This window comes from Myiozetetes cayanensis, unplaced genomic scaffold (genome assembly GCF_022539395.1).
Source record: "Myiozetetes cayanensis isolate MyiCay16 unplaced genomic scaffold, myiCay2020 scf14, whole genome shotgun sequence".
NCBI lineage: Eukaryota > Metazoa > Chordata > Aves > Passeriformes > Tyrannidae > Myiozetetes > Myiozetetes cayanensis.
Genome location: NW_026087048.1, coordinates 10,890,519 through 10,912,092, shown reverse-complemented (window position 1 = coordinate 10,912,092; position 21,574 = coordinate 10,890,519). Strand labels below are relative to the sequence as shown.

Sequence of the window (21,574 nt, the reverse complement as noted above, 5' to 3'; positions counted from 1 at the left end):
ATCACAATGTAGAAGCTACATACAGTGAGTGCTTCTAAGATCAAGAGTAAACACACTCTTTAGCTCTTAAAAGCATCTGATGAGCTGAGGGACTGTGCTTTTGACTTCTATACTTTGTCTTTAAATCAAGATGCACTAATTTGTGCTCCTTATCACATAATGCCATGACTTTTACAGCAGTCAGCAGGGATGGGTCTGTGTTTCTGTACAGCAGCTGAAGAAAATGTCAAGTACAAAGACATGCACTACTCTCCTGATACAAATTAGCTTATCACGTAAGTTGGGAAATAGAGAACTCTGACCCTATTATAGCAGAATGTAAGATAGTGGATTAACACTCCAGACTTCTAATTAATCACAATGTGTCTCATCCTCCTGATTGCAGCTGAGTAGGCCATTCTTCTAAGTTAAGCCCACAGCTGTCCAGTATTAACACTTATCTGTCAGTACTGCCCCTTGTGCAGCTGTTGGCCAAGGTGACAAGGTTGCAATCCTGCATGTTCGAAAAACAGGTTTCAGAAATATTCAGAAACATCCTTACATGTGAGCTATACCTTTATTGTGTGAATACTTAAAAAAAAAAAAAACCATAAATCTTAAATTCTAAAAAGTGAATACCACACTGCTCTGCTTATGCTATTTTCTCATGCAGGTAGAAGTACAGAGCAGTACTGATCATGGTTCTTCTATAACATGCACAAAGTATTTTATGCAAACTACAATATTGTCAAAGGTTTACAGCTTTACTGAAATGGGAATTCCAAAATGTGTTATGTACATACCAAACTTATTTAAGATCACATATATTAGTCTGATACCACTTCTGAGGTAAACTTATATATCACTAAACTGCCACAACAAGAAGAGCCATAATCTTTAACTACTTATTTTTTATTTCAATTTTTAGACCATGTATGTTTTAAGAGGAATTCTGCAAATGAACTGAAGTCATTGAGTCAACAGACACTATGCTGACCCCAGAAAATATTTCTCTAATAGGATCTCTTCTCAGTTTTAAGGCATGTGAAACCAAACTAAACTTTTCTCACTGTCAAAAGCCAAACTAAGAATTTCTCTCCACAGAAAGACACGGTATGTTATTTTCAAAAAGAACTATCTTAAGGCAATGTGCCACTACTACAGGCTGCACACAAACCACAGCTATCCTCCCCTAACCTGTTTTGTTTTCTAAAATCTGACAGAAATCTCAGTGATGGAAGAAAAGGTGTGTACTAGTACATATTCAGACAAAAGAATGAGATAGAAATTTAATCTAAAATCTACAGACTCTAAACAAACTCTGTATAATATGCTTTTATTATTCATAACAGGAATTCCCTTTTTCATTTCACACTACAGAGAAACAGATTGATTCTTCAGTTATCTATAAAACTGTGGAAAAATAAAAAAACTGAAAGCTAAGTGAATTTATTACATAGCATTACTGGACTTTCAATCCCCAAGTACATCAGTAGGGATGGTAACGAGGCCCTGGGTTGTAGGAGTTGTAGCCGTACTGTCCGTAGTGGGATGAGCCGTATTGTCCTTGTCTGTGCTGCTGGTAGTTATTGCCCCAACCTCTTTCTGGCCTCTGATTTGATCTGTAGTCACCTTGCCAGTTGTATCTGTCCCCTCTAAAATATCTGCCATCTTGAAACCTGCAATGAAAAGAAATATCAAGTTTTGACATAAATTATGAAGTTTTAAAGAGATGAATGATAATGAACTCTGTACTTTCTCAGTGGTATTTAGCCATTGTTCAGTCTACATTTTGGCTTTTCAGCTGTATCTCAATTCCTATCAACACTCCAGCTGGCTCACAGTTGTTTTATTTGCAAATGGTGAGTGTACACAAACAACATTTGCATAAGGATAACTTTATGGCCACAGTGAAGATGTAAGAGTTCATGAGTTCAAAGAGCCACAGAGTCTTCTAAGAACATTGCCTTAAACAATCACCTTTTTCTGATCACCTTTTAAACAGAAACTGATTCTGTGTTTAACTTAATGACAAGCTTCTAAGGTGAGAAAAAGTTAAAATGTTGTCCTGCTTTTCTGCAGATAAGGCACAAATCCTATTTAGATATTTAGCTAAGAAGTCTTCCCAGTTGTTATATGGACTGAGTTTAACTACTTTATATTAAAGGCTGGTGTTAATATTACCACATGTACTATATGCTGTAACTGTTGTTTTTCAGTCACTCAAATGTCAGATGTTACTGTCCAAAATTCAGTAAAAAGCTGCAATTACATCCTGAATAAATAATTCAAAGTATTTTGCTTTGGCAGGTAACATTGTACTTGCCAGACAGATTGGATGATTGATTTTACGGTCATTTTCGCTAGATAAAAGAACCACAGGCTAATCTTAAAAAAATACAGCAAATATTTAAGTTACAAATTAAATGGTTATCTGTTGCTAGCTGTCCAGAAATCACACTATTAGCTTGTTCCTTTGCACATTTTACTTCAGTTATCATCCAACAGAAGATAGGCTGCTTAGTTTTGCAGAACTCCCATCTTTCTCCTCTGGAAAAGTGTTTCTGTCTGAGCAGTAACACTTTTCCAGAGGAGAAAGATGATCATTTAACTATGTACTTGAGAAACTACCAAGATTTTTTTAAAAAATCAGTACCGATCTCTGTTTCTCTGGTTGCCACCAGATCTGTTTCTCCATTCTTCAACTATGGGAGGGGGATCTGCAGGGCGTTTCAGGTATTCTTGGTATTCTTTATCTTCTGATGTGAATCGATGAGCAAACATCGTTTCATAATTCGGGGGCATATCAGCCAAGGAAGTCATTCTGAAAGCTTTATACCTGAACACAGCAAAAGTGGTAAAAGTATGATGACTCTCATTGTAATAGCTACCAAAATCCACTTAATGAAAACAAAGGACAGTGAAAAGTTACACTCAGATTAACACAGCTGCCGATTTTTGGGCAGACACCATATATGATTAATAGAAAAAAGTACTTCATAACACACTCCACATCTACTCCTAATCCACTTTTGACAGGAAAAACATTACTACAATCAACTTGACAAGTTTGCTGAGGTAAGGTATCATGGAAAGCCTACAAATACACCTAGCCAGCAAGATAAGCAAAATAATCAGGTGTCGCAATAACTTATGTGTTAATAACTTGATTCAGGGAAAGGACAGCACCTAAGAAGATGCAAAATTACCTCATAATATGCTTCTCTAATGCAGTTTGTGTTTAAGGCCTTAAGTTTCCTTGGTTTTATATATGTGCATTTGCCCTTCAGATACTGGTGCTATCTGGTACTGGCCATCAGAAGAAATCTGGCCCTAATACCAGACACTGAGTGAGCTCCTCACACATTGTTTTAACGACCTCCAGGTAATTTAGAGTATTTAAGGCCTTTGCCTGTTAGACTTCCTGATTAAGCTCTTCTGGTGTCTCCCAAAGATTTGCTGGCAGGACCACTATTCACTTTGCAAACTGGAAGGAAAGAAGGAAGGAGGAAACTCTTTTCTCCTAGACCCCAAGAGCTGAAATATGTATCCTCACTGACCAAGCCCAGTTCTGGGCTTCTTCCCACTGTACCCATGAGCAGCTCAAGTACCAGGTAAGTGGGGTGTTCACAGGGAACCAGCCCCGTACTCCTGCAGACGAGCTGCCCTCTCGCCAGGACAGTGCAGGGGCTGCCGCCTCCACTGCCATACGCAGCCCCCCCTCCACTAATGACGCAGCGCACACCTCCCCGCAGCAGGTGTAGGAGTTATTCTACAGTGACTTCATCCTCTTTTCTGCCGTGAGCTAACCTCGTTAGTTTTTATTACAAGCCATCTCCAAGGAACTCCGCTCCTGGAGTCTATCCCAGCTCGGGGTGCGGGGGTAGCGCTGCCCTGGGGACCCAGAGCTGGAGGCTCTCCCGAGCAGCGGGCGCTGCTCCCCGCACGGTTTGTGCTGTTAATGTCACACCCATCCCGCGCGGGTCGGTACCGGGGGCACCCGACACCTTCCTCCCCCTCGGGCCAAGCACCGAGCAGCGGAACGGAACGGCTCCCGCCGGAGCCCCTTCCCCTCACGGCGGGCCGGGCAGAGCTGGCGGGGAGGCAGTGGGTGCCGAGTGCCGCTCCCCCCTCCCCTCGTTCCCCACAGCCGCCCCAATCCATCTCCCCTCACCGCGCCTCAGCCGCCGGAGCCGCGCCGCGATCCCGCCTCTTCCGGGCCGGGCCCCGCCGCTTCCCCCGCCGGGGCGGCCTCTCGGCGGGGCCGGGCCGGGCGGTGCTCAGGGGGAGGGCCGGGCGAGTCCTTCAAGGTAGGGTTTGATACAAAGCGCGTTGGCCTAAATGGCGTTGGGGTTTTATTGTGGCGCTTTCCTTCGCCGCCGCGCGGGTTTTAAGGACGCGACACTTGAAATCACAAAATTGACTAGTTTGGAAAAGACCTCTGAGATCACCGAGTCCAACCTGTGACCCAACACCACCCTTGTCCGCTAGACCATGACACTAAGTGTGCCACATCCAGTCTCTTCTTAAACACCTCCATGGACGGCGACTCCACCACCTCCCTGGGCAGCCCATTCCACGTTTCGATGCCAAATCACTCTCTCTGTAAAGAACTTCTTCCTGACGTCCAACCTAAACCTTCCCTGGCGCGCCTTAACACTGTGCCCTCTGCTCGTACTGCTGGTTGCCAGGGAGAAGAGCCCGACCCCCACCTGGTTACAGCCTCCTTTCAGGGAGTTGTAGAGGGTGATGAGGTCTCCTCTAAGCCTCCTTTTCTCCAGGCTGAACAAACCCAGCTGCCCCAGCCCCTCCTCATAGGACTTGTGCTGCACACCTTTCACCAGCCTTGTTGCCCTTCTTTGGACATGCTCCAGCACCTCAGTGTTTCGATTTTAACTGCAAGATGCGACTGAAAAGGGTGAAGTGAGCGTGGTGCCTGCAGCTGTAACCCTGTGGCTGTTGATAATGGGATTTAAGTGTATTTCTAGTAGTAAAAAAAAACCCTTAGGGATGTGTTGACTGCTTTGAGGGGAAAGTAAGATGATGTGAAGCCTTTTGGCAGCTAAATAATTTTGCATAAACCAAAATAATTCTGTGTTGGCACTGCTTCAGCAACACATTTACACTCCCAACTGGTGCTGTAGGTAGTGGTCATTCCTGTCACCTTTAATACAGGTGAAGTTACATGTGAGCCTCAAAACTCAGTTGCTAAGCAAGGCCCTATGCAGGTGAATGGAAGAATCGCAGAATCACAGAATATTCCGAGTTGGAAGGGACCCACAAGGATCATCAGACTCCAACTCAGCCCTGCACAAGACCATCCCCAAGAGTCACACCATGTGCCTGAGAGCATCGTCCAAATGCTTCCTGAACTCTGTCAGGCTTGGTGCTGCGACCACTTCCCTGGGGAGCCTGTTCAGTCCCCAGCCACCCTCTGGGTGAAGAACCTCTTTCCAATATCAAACCTAACCTTCCCCTGACACAGCTTCAGGATATTCTTTTGGGTCCTGTCACTGGTCACTACAGGGAAGAGATCAGTATCTGCCCCTCTTCTTCCCCTCCCAAGGAAGTTGTAACTGCAATGAGGTCTCCCCTCAGTCTCCTCCAGGCTGCACAGACAAAGTGCCCTCAGCCACTCATCGTCCAGCTTCCCCTCAAGGCCCTTCACCATCTTTGTTGCCTTCCTTTGGACATTTTCTAATGGCTTAATATCTTTCTTATATTGCAGTACCCAAAACTGCCCCAATATTCCAGGTGGAGAGCAGAGCGGGACAGTTCTCCCCCTGGCCCAGCTGGCGATGCTTTGCCTGATGCCCCCCAGGATAGAGTTGGCCCTCCTGGCTGCCAGGCCGCTTCTGACTCATATTCAACTCACCATCAACCAGCTGTGCCTCCCTCTGTACTGCTGCCACCCCGGCTGTTACTGCTCATCTGTGAAGTGCCACAGTGGTTAAGAACAGCTCGCTGCCTAAAGTATCTGTGATACTGGGGTACCCCTCCTCTGAACGACTGGTGGCATCAAGACCTTCCTGCAGCAGAAATGGTGTCGGTGTCCCTGTTGCTCGTTTGCCTTGTTTCCACAGCACTGATGTCTTCGCAGTGCTGACTAATTTCCACGACACTTAAACCAATGATTTTTAAATGGTCTCTTGTGCTGTGTATGAGAAATGGATTTTTTATAGGACGCTTTCAGAAAGCAATGGTTTTTTACGAGCTCTGCTAGAGACTCTATTGCTTGCAGGCACTAACAAAGCGTAGAAACTGATAATCAAGTAGATCACTTGAAACAAAATACCCCAGCAACAGCAATAGAGGCATCCAATTCTCCAAAAATATTAGACCAGAATGAGTGCCCTTTGTTTGATATAAGCAGCAATAATTACGATCTGCTCTCCTGTGTGACCTATAGCAGGAGTGTATTCTCAGTTGCAGAATAGAAATGATGACCTCAATCCAAACAGCCTAATGCAAATATCTTAACCTAGAAGCTAGTTCTAAGCCAAACAAATTGTCATTGAGGCTGACAAATATTGTATTTTAGCTTAAGTTTTCCCCGTATAATCCCTGTTCTACTGACTGCCCTTTTGAAATGGGCAGAATTAAGTAGGATTTTATTTCTTCTCCAGACATGTTTCATTTTGATCGCTGGATATTGCAGTTTTGGGTGTGTCTACTGAGGATTTCATGCATAAAATTAATGAAATGATCCTTAATAAAAGGAGAGACTTCTTTATTTTTGAGGCTCTAGTCTGCTGTTTCATGGCTGACATTTTTCATTAAAAGACCAAACTTAATATTAAACTTTTAATTATAGACTCAACTCATCCATACAGTTAATCATGTACATAATCCAAGCATATATATAGGTTCTGTTGAAGCCATGGGCCTGCTGTAATGCTGTGAGCAATGTACTTCACAAATTGCAGTTTTGCTGAGGTGCTCTCATCAGCATATTCTGCATAGAAAAACACTTGCAGGGAATGGCTAAATCAGAATGGCACATAATTATCCAAATAATATATATATACATACACGATACTTGTGCTTTGTTTCTTTCTTCATTATGTGTCTTTATGCCTTATATGGGTTATAACATCAAGAAGGAGATCATGATCCAATATCCTAAGCTTTCTTGTAGATGTTGTCCTGAAATTCAAACTGCATGTAAAAAAGCCAAAGTGACAGGTGATTTTTTAGGGAATAAAGACACTCAAAAATTAATATTGTCACCGAGTAGAACTTTCAACACCCCATAAATGCATCACATAGCACATACCTACAGAGTAAGTGCCCAGATACTTGAAAGGTCAAGCTCCAAGTGCTGTCAAGACAGAGAACTTGATAATCCACTCTTGCAATCTTTCTGCTCACTTCAAGGCTCTCTGGGTAATTAATGTGTTGTTTTTGTATGAACACGATCTTGTAATCAGCATCTCTGAAGTCTACTGTAGTGTGATAAAGCCTCAAAGGGTTTGCTTTTTTTCTGTGGATTTCATTATGTTAAATAACATGCTTTTAGATGAAGTCTTATCTTCTGAATTTTAAACTAAGAGTTGTTCCTCTTAGCCTATCAGAAATTAATGAATTTTTGTAGAATGGATTTTCCTGACTGAACAAAGCAATATGTGCTCAAACTAGCAAAGTCTTGTTTGCCTTGAAACAATGGAAAATGGCAGTTCTTTTTATAACTATTTAGCCTTGATAACTCATGCTGTTCTGTCACAGGACTTTGATGTTTTACATGAATTCCCAGCTTCTGGACTCATGTGTTTTCATTATACTCAAATTTCATTTGAAAATTAATTTCCAGCCCTTGTTATTACAGACACTTATTGGGAAAAGAAGTAAGTCTACTCTACTGGATAACCAGCCTGTGCCAAGAAGCAAAAGGAAAACATTATTCAAGTTTTATTTGTTTAAAATCTTTTATCTTTTGCAATTTTCTGTTTCTTTAAGACTAGGTTTGTTGCTCTATCTCAGTAGAGCTTGACAGCTGTGACATTTTTAATGAAAAGTCAGCATGTGCCTATCTCAGTAGCAGGAGAAAAGGAGAACGACATTTTTTTTGTGCATTTCCATATCTTTAAACAGGAGGAATCCTTTTTCTTCAGTGTTAATATCTTCCTTGAGAAATCAACTAAGGAACTAACATCACTTGTAATTTGGGCCTGTCTGACTGAGGGAATATTTGTCTATAAACGAATAAGCAGAGAAACCTCTATAGATGGTTCTGGATGCTCCTGGGGATTTTTAGTAACAAAGTAATATATCAGGAAATATTTTAGTGAAAATTTGTCTTCAAAACTCTGATTTTTTTCCTTAGCTTGCTGAAACTGCTCAGTGGTTTCCTGTCAGCCAATATGCCTCTCCCCACATTCTTTTCTCAGTGTCTCAGTTACAGTGTAACCGAAAGCCCGGTTTGTTTGTACAATGAAACCTGAATTCCCCAGATAATTTATTCTTGGAAATGGTGATGTCTGGCACAGCTAGGGAGAGCAAGACTTTTTGTTCTGGTTGCAGCAGGTACAAAGGGCATGCGTGGCAGCCTTGTTATTGATTACACATAAAGGGAAGCTGTGTTTCCGTGGGCACGAGAGGCTGTAAGACCGCCAGGGGCCATCTGAGCAACTAATGACCACCAAGTATTTGCTCGATCATTCATTGCACTGAGAGATAGGTAAGCAGAGATCCTTTTCAACCAATCTGCAGAAATATTAGGGGTTGTGCTCTCTCTCTAGGACCTCCTGTGCTCAGAAGATCAGTTCTCATCATGGGGTTTCATTCCTTTGGCTGGAAAGGATTATTGCCTGGATGAAGCTCACTTAAATAACAAGAAAGACGGAGATACAACAGCTGCTACTGACAAATGCCTCTGAAGCCCGTGCAGCTATTCTGTCAGATCTCTGCTTTGCCTTTGCTGTTATATTGTACAGTATCACTGAGCTTCAGAGTGTCTTTCACACACCTCCATATGGCATTGTAAAGTGAAGTCCATAAAGGAACAGACTGTGTCGTTTCTAACAACTTCACTAAACTCAATGCAAGAAATGTTTCCTTCCCGTAACAATGACCTTTAAATGTTAACCAGCTAAAAAAATAACATTGTCCTTTTTAAAAAAGGGGAAAATGCAATTCCTGGTGCTTGACTGTGTTACAGAATAACCATTTTTGTGCTGTGGGGCCCAGTTCCTTTGCATTAAGCTTACAACAGTGTAATGTGTGATTAGAAGGAATTTATTTCTAATTTATGCCAGTATGAAAGAAGGCTTTTAATTTCCCTAAGAGCTATTTCTGTTGTCAGTCTTTTAAAACTCACAGTCACATTAAATTATATTTCCAGCATATTGTTCTTAAAACCAGTGCAGAGGTGGTGTTATCTGACTGCCATTTATGTGTATCTATATACATATGTACAAATTAAAAATCTCTACATTCCAACTGCCTTCTTTTATTTTCACCTTTTAAACTGACTGAACCAGCTGTGCCCTTTGGGGTCTATAAGAATGAATCATTTTTATTATTTTTGCTCTCTTAGACAGTAATTACAGGGTAGTGTGCTGTCTCTAGTTTTTAATATTATGGTGCCATTTTAATCCATGGTGCAACACCATTAACTTCAGCAGAGTTACACTAGCAATGAATTTGTCCCCAGGAGGCTTTTTCGAATGTTCAGTTCTTTCTTCGTGATTACCCAGAGGAATGGAGAAGAAGAAGGCAAGACAGAGGACCCTTTGATATGAGGAATGTACTTCAAAGTGAAGTCTTGTTTCTGCTGTTCATGGTGCTCCATATGTTCCTCATTTGGGGTGGAGGTGGGTTAGACCCCCCGAGGCACACACGCTGGGGCTGAAGGGCAGGCAGAAGTTTTTACATAGCACATCTGGCGCACAGGTTATGTTCTTTCCCAGACATAGGTACAGTACAAATGGGAGAAGGAAAAAAAAAAAAAAAGAAAAGAAGAAAAAGGCAAGAAAAGAGAAGAAAAGAAGAAGAAAAAAAGTGGGAGGAATATTCAGACACTTAAATTGTACTTCTGTGGAACTGCTTGAAAGTCAGAAAATGGAGTAGCCAAACGCCAAGATATCAAACTCATCATAATCATCAGGCTGTCTAAACTCCAACTCAGATGCTTTTTAGATGTCAAGTAATCCTGCAAGTGGGGATGTATGAATCAGTGCTACCACGGATTGCCTATTGTTAAGATAGTTGCAAAATATAAAGAAGGTACTTGCAGAAGTTTCTAGCACTGGATTTTATTCATATTCAATTTTCTTTAACAGTTTAATTTTAGTTTGGGCTCATTTCTCATGTTCATATTCAGTCTAAAACATTCAAATCTCCTGCAGTGTGGAAACGCCAACTTGTAAATTAAATACAAATTAGTAGCACCCAGCTGAGTTTGGAAGGGGAATTAAGAGAATTTCCTCTGCTGTCAGGGAGCAGAGAGGGACAGGAGCCAACAGGATGGTGAGGTAGGGTCTCACCCCACTGCCCCCAAGAAGGGCTGCCCGCAGTTGGCAGCTGGCAGAGCTCAGAGGGGCAGAGAAGTTCATGGGGACTAGACAAGTCCAAGGCAAGACAGAAATTCAGGTCAGCCTGTGGGTCACTGCTCGGATAAACAGGGTGCATGGCCAGGCACGACACAGCTGGGTGTGCAGCGCCGGGCAGGGACCGAGCGCCTCCACGGCTGGGTCAGGGGGGCCAGGGCTGGTCGTGGCAATTAAGGGCTGTCAGTGCATTCAGGGCCCTGACATGCACATCTGGTAACAATTGCCGTTGTGTTTAAATCAGAAACTCAGATCCTTGCAAAACCCAGGATCTAGCAGGAGGAAGTGGTTATGCCTTTCGGCAAAGGTCTAGCATTTCGCCTGGGTTGGGCAGCTGATGCAGTTTGCCGGTTGCACTGCAATCAGTTGCCTCGGATACAAAGTCAAAATTCAGCCTCCAAAGAGGATACCTAAATCTCCCGTTTTACTCCCAGAGCCTCCCTTTCCCAAATGGTGACATTCTCTGAGCACTGGAGGCTCCTGTGTTCTCTCTGAAGCCCAGGTCTGAAACCTGCTGTTGGTGTCAGCCCTGCAGGTAGATGTGCCCTGAGGCCCTGCTCATGCCCATCCTCCTGTGTCTGTGTGCATTGTGTGAGCATGTTCAGGTTCTGCTAAAGACAGTGAAACAGAACAGCTTTTCAGTGTTTTGTTCCTTCTCAAGGCTGAGGTCAGTGGAATGCTCCCTCCAGTAGGTACTAAACACGGCTCTCCCCAAATGGTTTTACCTAGAAGCTGTTAGCACAGGAGTTTGTCTCCCTTCTTTCCCTTCTCTTTGCATGTAAGGAGAGTTCCTGAATGTTCTGTGCAGTTCCTCTTAAGTTAAAGGGCCATTAGAGACAGCAAAGACTAAACTACAGACCAGCTTTTTACTAATTCAAAGTTAGAGGGTCTTTTTAACGTGAAGCAACTTTTCTTAAACATTGTAGACCAGAATTTTCCAGAGCTGCCAATCTGAGCACAATGAGACCACACTGTGCTACAATGAAATAAGTTGTAAGTGAATTAGCTGAGCTGCAGAGAAGCCTGCAGGATTTTGCAAAGCTGGACTGAGCAGCCTGCTCCCTGTTCTGACATTGATTTGCCACTGCTTTGCACTCCTCTGTGCATCCCTCTGTTGTCCCTTGCTCTACACAAAACCTGGAAACTCTATGGACAAGAACTATCTTTTCATTTTTATGTCTGTGCTGTGCTGAGGCTGGGTTCTAGTATGGGGGTCTAGGTCACCACTGCTCTGAGCAGTAGTAACTCTCCCTCCTGTTACTAAATTAGGATTTGAGATCATTCTTTCCAACAGATAAGGGTTCCTAATCTTTCAGGAGATTATGCTGTAGCTGCCACCCCTCTGCATCCCCTCCTGCCCTCCCAGGGACCTCTGCCTCGGATGTCGAGGCACACTGTCCTTGAGTGCTGCTGTAATTCCTTCTCCCTCTTTGCCCTGGACTCCTGCAGCAGTTTCCTTTCCTGGAACCTTTCCACAGTGCCACTGTTCCCGTGGCCATGCTCACCCTCCCAAGTTCAGGTCTCTCTTCGCCACTTCTTGAGTTGTGGCTGCTTCTTCCCCATCCCCACACCATCTGCAGAGCTGTGCTGTGGGGGAAACCAGCTGCTTAGCATGACAGTAGTCAGCTGAACTTTCTGATGCTGGTTGGGAACCAGTGCAGAAGAACATGCTGACTACTCAATAATCTAAACTCAAAAAATACAGAGCTATTTTCATGGAAAATTCAAAGTTCTATGGAGGGTCATTAAAAACAAGCTCAGAAAATCTCACATATAAGTGAAAACCACACAGTAATTTTTGACTGAGTATGATTGTTTCTTATTATGCTATGGCTGCTCATTGTAAGAATAATACACAGTTATTTTCTTGGTCTTAAATGGTGATGTGGGGATATCACAAACTTTCCAAATAAAAACTTTAATTAAAAAGCAAACGTTAATCTCCAAGCAGTAGCATCTGCAGCATATTACAAGATAAGACTTCACCAACCTGAAAAACTAAGCAAGATTCTAATTAAATCGGGGGGGAAATGATGAACTAGATATGTGTTTTATTTAAGGATGGCAGTTATATAAGATATCAAAGATCTCGCAGTTGCTATCTGATGGGAAATTTTGCTGCCAGATCTCATAGATGATTTCCAGGGAGAGAAATCCTTGTTCCACTGGTTCCAAGTACTGTTGTGATTTTTCCTTCTCCAAGGTCAGGGCTTTGCATTGACTCTCCCTTGGACTCCGAAGTCCCATCAGTCCTCTTGAAAGCTGTAGATGATCCAGTTATGAAGCAATGTGACCTCATGGTCTGAGGAACCACACTGCAAGTGCTGCCATCTCTCCAGCCAGGAACCAATGCAAACTCCTGACTATTTATGGTTATTAAAGGTCTCAGAGCACCTTTTGAAAATTAAGACTCTTAATCCTTGTATGCAGGCCAAAATCTATTTTCAGTGATGCCACTCTGGCTATCAGCATTTCCTGTATTGTTCCAGATGGAGATAGTGTTGACCATTGCATCCTGTTCCAAGCTGCGTGCCGGGCTCCTCTTTGGTTTGGAACAGCTGATATTTTCCAGAAACACCATGCTGCACTGATGTGTGAAAGGATCTCTGTGTATCCCCCCTTTGTCTCACAGGAATGGAATGAGGATTAATCAATTATGACTGAATCATGATTCCAGTGAAGTCAAAAGAAGGTTTTTTCCATTGGCATCATGGGGCCAGGGCTGGCTTCTGTGTGGATATTATATTTTTGAGATACCTGCATGTAAAAACAATGGAAAACACAAAGCATTACCTTGTTGAATGTCTTTGTGTAGTGAGATACTCCTTTAGCTGGAGAGAAAAACACATTTTAATGGCTGTTTCCTCAAGAGTTTAGTTATTTGTCACAACAAGTGCTATTACTCTGGAGGAAATTCCGGTTCACTGAGTGTGGCTTTAAGCATGTGGTGCTGCTTGGCTGGCATTTGTGGCTTTACATATCCTATGCATTCAAAACGTGCTTTGTTACTCTTCCAGGGCTGGCTCCTGCTCTTTTCCCAGAACAGCTTATGCTGAGGAATTGTATCTCAAAAACCATGTTCTTAAAAACAGCAACAGTTCAGCTTTAAGTACTGGAAGAAAGTTGAATACTGACTAACAATAGCTGCAAGTTATTATCTTCGACCAAATGTTAATTGTTCTGGGCAAACAAACAGGAGCTAAAAAAGAGCAACTCTGGCTAGATTTCTAAGAGACTGCAATATATTTCTTGCTTAGATCTTCTGTCACATGCCACTTATGATGTCACATTTAAAATTGTAAATCAATGTACAAACTGGACAAATGATATCACTGAAAAACATTTTTGCAGGGTCACCTAACTTCTCCCATGCAAACATAATAATAGTACATCTCTTGTGCAAATATAGGAAAGAGTGGTCATGAACTATTTTGGGAAGAGGTACTCACCAGATGGACATAGAGAGAATATTCAGTCAGCCACAGAGGAGCAGAAGAACAGTAATAAATACTATTAAACGTGGTATAGATGAAAATTAGCCTATTCCTGCAGGACAACTATCAAATTAAACTTAGAAAAATGTTGGTACATTCACAATATAAATCATGTACAATTCTGCAAAGGAACAATAAATGAAAATTAGAGGATCTGTGTCATCCGTACTTCATAGTGTTGACTCCCTTTTCTCAAGTATGTAGAAAAGGTTTTATATATTAGCATTTCTTTGTTGGCTAGAGATTAAATTAAAACAAAACACATCTCAAAGCGCTTCTGGAAGTTGTAAGTGACCTTCTTTCCACTGAGTCCCACAGTGATAAACAGAATTGTGTAACTGAGTGCTTGGTGTCATCTCCCATGGCAGTGCACAGGGATCCCTGCCCTGGCTCCAAAGCCCAGACTGAGCTTTGGATGAAAAACTTATTATAATATTATGCATGGCTGCTGCTGCCTGCCATCCTTTCAGTGCTTCTTCTAAACCCAGGTAAGGACTCTGGATCTAGAGAACTCTCCTCCAGGTGCTTGAGCTGCAAACATGTCCCTAAAGTGTTGGGTTGTTTTTCTCAATATTTGAATTGACTAAAAGTTTTGTTCTGCTTTTTCAAACAATATGGATTTTATACATCCCCCCGAAGGACTATGAAAATTCCCCCAAAAAGTGGAATCTGTGTTTACCATTAGATATGAGCACTTCATAGCTTCTGTTAACTAGAATTATGCAGGATTGAATTTAAAAGTGTTGACAATAGATACTTTCTGAGAAGTCAAGTATAGAGCTGAAAAGAAAAAAAAAAAAAAAATTATGTTTATTCAACTGATTGGTAGTAGTTTTGTATTTTGTTGTCCAAGTATTGCTGCAGAACAAAGCTGTATTGGGTAGAATTAGGAATCTGGAAGCTCTCTTTGTGCTGCTTTTATCCAGAGAAGACATGAAGCCCAACCTGCCACCCACTAGATTCCTTCAGAAGACATTTTCTCATCGAAGTATTCCTGGGATCTTTGTTTGGGGGAGCTGTATTCTTGTTAGTCTTTTGTCAAATATTTAGACATAAGGACTAGTATAAGTCAATGTCTTTAACTTTATTTGAAAGTGATATAAATTAAGGCCAGTAGGGTTGGGGGTTTTTTTGTTTGAGGTTTTTTGTTGAATTTTTTTGTTTTGTTTCCTTTTCTAATGCATTTTGGAAGCATAAAAATAAATAGCCTACTTCTTAAATGCATTGTAATTCCAGACAGGGAAAGGTGCAAGGTGAAAACCTCAGCACTTTTTTCTGGGAATTGTGCAAAATACAGCGTTTGTGGTGACAGTTTCCCTCACAAATCGAAGTTATCCCTGTCTGTGAAAAACACCCATAGCTGGTGTCCTGGACCCTTCCAACTTCCTATCTCTGAGCCAGGTCTTACTTCTATGAACTCCAGGTAATTTCTACAATGGCAAGGGAGAAATCTTTTGCTTTGTTGCCACTCCTCCTTCTGAGCTTTAGTGAGAAGTTTGAGGTGCTCATTGCTGTACTTCAACCATCAGGTTTTGTAAATAGGCTTGAAATCCCACGTGGCTTCATTCCCACTTGGCACTCTGTTGGTACTGCTCAGTCCTCTGAGAATTCATCCAGGTGAAGGATCCAGATGCCTCAGCCCACAAGGAAATACATAAGCCTTTATCTAGGCTTTGGGCGTTCATGTAAATGAATCAGACCTCAGGTGTACTCAGGGAAATGTCTTCCAGCAGGGCAAGCAAGGAGCTGATTAAGGAGCAAAGTCCATTGATGAGTAAACTCTTAAAAGGCACAAAGAATGATCCATTTTGCACCAGCTTGAGGGACGAATTCCTGCAAGCAGTCAAGGCAAGCACTTCTGGAGAACTAAAATGCTCTGAAAATGGCTGGCCCCGGCCTTTCCACCTCCCTCCTGTTTTACATGGGAATCGTGGGTTTTTTGTGAGAGAGAGGGTGTGGACACCGTGGGGAGTGACCCTTCAGGGAGGGAGCTGGGCATAGAGACCTGCCTTCTGGGAGAAGGTCAGAGGGGAAGCAGCGTGACTTGGAGGAGGACAGGCTGAAAAAAGAAAAAAACCCCTACATTTCTCACTGCAGTCTCGAGGATCATCCCACATTGCCTTCTTATTTCCTCCCCTGGCTCCCACTGATCTGCCCTCCAGAGGAGCTGCAATGAGCCTGGGGGTGTCTTTTCCACCTCCTCCCTTCCCTCTCCCCCAGCACCATGACCCCCTTGCCCAGCTCTCCAACCCCCACCAGGTGTTGTTCACATGCCGCAGAGCCCAGCATGGTCAGCGTGGCACAGCGGGCTCATTAAAAAGACAGCGTTTGAAATGCCAGCCTGTGGTTGCTTGGAAATGAAATCCAACTTTGGTATTATTTTTGAGCTCAGATTTTTGAATCCAGAATTCCATGTGACGGAAGAGACGGGTATTTAAACAGATGTCTGCAATTTCTTTAAAAAATAGAGATTGAGTTACAGATGGTAGAAAGGGTCTAAGAATTAAAATCTCCTGAGTTACAAGAAAATTTACATGTGAGAAAAATGTTTTGCTGGAATGTATGGTCATACAATTCTGTATGTTTGAAAATCAAGCTTTTTTTTCACCAAAAATGTGAATATCTTTTCCCTTCCTTATTATCTGCTTCCCTGCTAGTAGCCTTGGCTGTCACCACCATTGTGACAGCCAAGTTGCAATATGAGGGTCCTATTTCTAACAGACAAGACATACACTTCTCTCCCTCTCCTTTCTCTTGTACAATTTGGCCTGCCAGGACCAACAATTTCGATCTGAATTAGTTTAAAAGAAAACTAATCTACCCTATCTACATAACCGGTGCCTGATTGCTGTAACTTCCATTTTATAAATCCCAAATAAATGGAATTTTGTGATATAAGCCTGGAAGGAAACCAGAATCATCATCTGTACTTGCAGATGAAATGGAATGTTTTTTTCCTTCTTTGGGGATTTAAAAAGAAAATCACCAAAATAAACTTTGAGTGAAAAAGCCAGTAATTCCTAAAGTGCCATATGAAATGCAAAGCACTGCATATTGGAAGGCAAAAATGAGCACATTCGGTACATTTTTTTGAGGAGCAATTCAGGATCCAGCTCATCAGCTGGGAGACCTGTGCATGCCTGTGAGCAGCTTTATGAAAAACTTCACTCACGCATATGTGCTCCAAAAAAAAGCAGTATTTGTGTGCATATGAAACAAGTACATAGACTTAAATACAAGCTGTAAGAGACTTACATGCAGTGCTCCTCAGCTACTCTGCAGTCCCAGGCTGTCCACTGCCAAACCAGTTCAAATTAGCAGAGCAGCAAGACCCACTATCTAGAGAAAAAGTTGTCAGGTGACCAAACTTATCTGCTTTACAGTGGAGTGCACATAATCAAAGTGTTTACATCAATGAAAACATTAAGAAGGACAGCTGGGGTTATCTGTTTGTCTCACCTTGAAAACACAAAGAAATAGGTCTGTTAAGGGATCAAGGTCTGCTCCAAGTGTGGGACAGCAATCCCACAAATGTTCAGGGTCAGTGTGCACTCCTGTGTCCCAGGACAGATTTCCAGTGGACCAAAGTACAAGGGTTGCCTAGAGGATCTATCCCAAATTGTGTATTAATGCTGACAGATGTTCTCTGACTACACCAGAATTATTAGAAACTCATCAGCTCTTATAATTTTGTAGCCTTCAACGCTGTGCTGGGTACTCACATTTAGGCCTGGAGTCCTGTGGTGGCTGTAGGGCATTGTTCTGGTTTTGCTGACATTCTTTACATATCTATGTCTTCTCTCTCTAAAACCTTATTTAATATTATTTTTGGTTAGCTGTATTTGTCATCATTGAGAAGGCAGCATATACCAATGTGACAACAACAGCTCATACCACAGTGTGACAGGACAGCTCTTCGCATTTACAGAAACATCTGCTTTGAACTGGTACTTGAATATTTCACAGGACAACTCTTTGAAAGTGAGGTGTGTGGACCTTCTACAACTCCACTGAGACAGGTGTTTCCTGGCACTAAGCAATTATACAAGAATAAACTGAAAGAACAATAGAAGAACATTCAACCTACTATTTTAAAGATGATTGACAAAATGCTTTAAAATTAGTTTCTCCCTTTTTTCCTTTGAAAGATACAGAAAGTAGTCCTATTATTTTGGCTTATTTCTGAAGGAGGCTGGAAAGAAAAACTTTTTTTCCCTAGAAATTACATGACCTGCTGGAGGACTTGTTGAAGGTCTCCAATGTCTATTATGAGCTCTGAAATTTTAATTGAAAGGACGAGTGTGTTGGGTTTTTTAAGCAAATAAATCTTTTGTTTATTAGGTATCAGCTTAAGTTGGTTTTAACAACAAATATTGTAAATCAGAGCATTTTCAACAGTCTGAGTTAAAATCCTTTCTTTTCTTTAAAATTTTATATCCAGTGATATTATAATTACATTAGTTCTCCATTTGTCAGGAGATTTTGAAAACTAATTTTCTGACTCAAATGTAAAAATCAAGAGTTCTCCAAAGCTTTTTTTGGTTAAACTCCTGGATAGCATTTAAAGCTAGAAAATGGTTATTTGTCAAAGGGGGAAAATGGCAGAGTTCTGTTGCAGTAAAAAACCACAGATTTCATCAATCTACATGGAAAAAGGAGAAAATCACAGTACTGAATATTTTATTTCATACTATCTGCCATGGGAAATAGGGAGAAGACTATCTTGAAGTATAATAGTTGAAAAAGACTAAACGGCAGGTTTTCTGCAATAAAATTATATCTAAAATAAAATAGAGTGGCAAAAGACAACAATAGTGAAAGCCAAACAAAAGGACAGAACAGAAACACTGAGAGAGAGGAAGAGCCCGGTGAGCTCTTTGCTTTTCAGAATGCAGGCTGGGTACATACTCCCGATTGTTAGATCAGCTTTCTGAAAAGAATATTCACCCTGTATCTAGGAATCAAAAAATTATATCTTTAGGAGGCCTGTGGGAATAGGAGAAATTTCTCATCTAAAGAAGTTACATCCATTTACAGAGTGTGGATATTTTTATTGCTCAGCTTGAATCCTACCAAGGGATCCTGTACCTTCAGTATTTTGAGTCTTCCTAACCGTGCCACAGTAATAAGAGCACACTTGTGAATACTAAATGAGGACTGAATTACCATCATGCACACATCCTGCATCTGAGCCAAATCGGAAATGAAGTATCATGTCACATATGAAAGCATAGGAACTGATTAATTCTGATAGCATATTTATAGTTCTCATTTACAGAGGACTGAAAATACTTTAAACAACTGGAATACTAAATTATACAACAATAATGTAAATCAATGGGAACTGCACTCAAATTAGGACTCTGATGGTGGAGAGGTTAAAGATGAAATTGTCTGTAGAGTAATTGCTTCATTTGATATTAATAATGTTAAATGGTTTACATGAGATCTGGGCCTTACTCAAATCCATGGCTCTTTTACCATTGACTTAAATTGAGGGCAGGACTTCATCCTCTTTTTGGCAGAGAAAAGAGGACAACAACAGTGTGCCACACTTTGGAGAGAGCAGTATCTCATCCATTTGGAAGAATAGAGGGAATTTCAGGTGAAGGGAATGCACTTACAGAAACCTAAATATGAGCAGAAAACTGGGTTAACTTGCTGTCTGCCAGACCAAATGTCTCAAGGTACTTGAGAAATGGGACCATAATTGTGTCTCTTCTAGAAGACAGTTGTACAAAGAGCATAAATGAAATGGGAAGGCCTTAGGAACAATGTACAAAATTTTGTATCATGTGAATTTCACAGCCAATTACACTTCCATAAGCTTAAGCTTTATTTTTATAGCTGCAGATGAAAACACACTCCTCAATACAAGATTGGAAAAGATTAAAAAATTAGAAAATGCTAAGGCAACTGCAGTTCCAATTTCCAATTTTCATCTTATCATGACACATATAATAAGTGTGTTATCCCGTTTTGATCCAGTTCCCTTAGATACTTGTAAGTCACATGCAGCACTGGTTCATAAAACACAGCTTTTGGATCCTCACCAAAATGAGCTAATTAATCAGAGAGGACCAAGACAATTCCTGTCTGATGAATGGAGTGTGTAATTTAACAAAATGAGGTAAATGGTGTAAAAACAGTGAGACAAAATGCTCGAATTCACGGTGAGAGTTTTTTCCACAAGATTGCTAGGCTGCTGTTTTTTCCCTTCAGAGAATACTACCCTGCACTGTTTCTCCTAGAAGAGAGGAATGGTCATATCAAAGCCATATTCGAGGATGCAGGCCATCATGAACACAGAAGGATTGTCACTTTTTCCATGACTATCCCAGAGTAAGAGGCACCTCCCTTTCAGGTGGTAGAACAGGACATGGGAAGTCTTTTGACATCAGTGATTAGGTAAGGAGTTAAGAGTCCTTCAACAACCACAGTAACCATCTGACCATGGAAAAGAGGGCAGGTACATTGGAGAGGTGTCATCCCACAGCCTTTTGAAAATGTCTGTGTAATTCCCCTTGCTTTTTTTTCCCTCATGACATAGACTTTATTTGAGTGTATTGGGACTGAAGTTCCATTTTGGTGTTCCAGACACTATGATATAGTTGTCTGTCGGAGTGGGAGGCAGTTTCATTGTCCATAGCTGGAAAGTTTTAGGTTGCTGGCTAAGTTTTCCATTGAGGACTCCCCTGAGGTCCCCAGGTAATACTGAGGACAACCCCAGTTATTGCACACAAAGTTAAAGCAAGTGAACATGAAGTCTTTCCAATAATTTCTATGCTTTTTTGGAAAGAAAGGATAAATCTAAGTGAGGTTTGAAAAAAAAAAAAATGGATGAAAATAATCACTCTTGATGGCAGGGTATTAATTATAACTTTGTGTGGGTGAAGTTAAAATTCTCTCTTATGTGTGAATTGGGCATCTTTTCTCCACGAAAGAATAAGTGTGTCTGTGTAGCACAGTCCCACAAACACCCGAACGAGCAGGTCCATGGTTCTGCTATGGATTTGTGTCCTGTGATTGCCGATCAGATGTCAGTGCCACCCCTCGTGGCTAGATGACACAGCTCTTCCACATTAGTGCAATTTTTCCTTTCATGGACGGGAATCACCCCCCTCTTTATTTTCGTGAAACCGACATGGTTTTGTGACCGTATTGGCACAGATTTGGGGCGGGGCTGCGGAGGGCCAAAGGAGAGTCAGTAGTCCCGATGGGATTCACCCTTCTGGGCAGAGCAGCAGGGTGCTGGCGGGGTGCGAGACCCAGACCTGGGCTGTGGGGCTGGGTCTGCCAGGGCCAGTGCCCAAATGGGGCTGACACGGTTCTGTGGCTCACAGGCTCTGCACTCACGGCCCCCATGCTCCCCATCGCCCTGGGAACACGGGGAGGGCGTGACGGTGCGAAAGAATCGCCTGCCCGTGTTTCACCGGGCATCCCTCGGCGTGGCATCCCCTCGGATCGGAAGGGCATCCCGGCACCCGCGCCATTCCCTCGCCGCGGGGTTGGGGCCGCCTGCGGGGCGCTCCCGGTGCGGGACAGCCGGACCCG

General features: G+C 42.1%; 1 protein-coding gene across 1 annotated transcript; it reads right to left on the bottom strand.

The window, feature by feature from the left end:
- Positions 1–537: 537 nt before the first annotated feature.
- Positions 538–4,261, bottom strand: RAMAC (RNA guanine-7 methyltransferase activating subunit). The gene is made up of 3 exons (XM_050309942.1): positions 4,154–4,261; positions 2,636–2,818; positions 538–1,658 (listed from the first exon to the last, which is right to left on the bottom strand). Exons 2-3 carry the CDS (start codon positions 2,800–2,802, stop codon positions 1,469–1,471), a joined length of 357 nt encoding a protein of 118 aa, XP_050165899.1. The 5' UTR covers positions 2,803–2,818; positions 4,154–4,261; the 3' UTR covers positions 538–1,468.
- Positions 4,262–21,574: the final 17,313 nt, after the last annotated feature.

Coding starts and splice junctions, on each gene's coding strand:
- RAMAC (XM_050309942.1), bottom strand. CDS start 2,802: ATGACTTCCTTGGCTGATATGCCCCCGAATTATGAAACGATGTTTGCT. Junction 1,659..2,635: donor AACCAGAGAAACAGAGATCG/GTACTGATTTTT, acceptor TTTTCATTGCAG/GTTTCAAGATGGCAGATATT.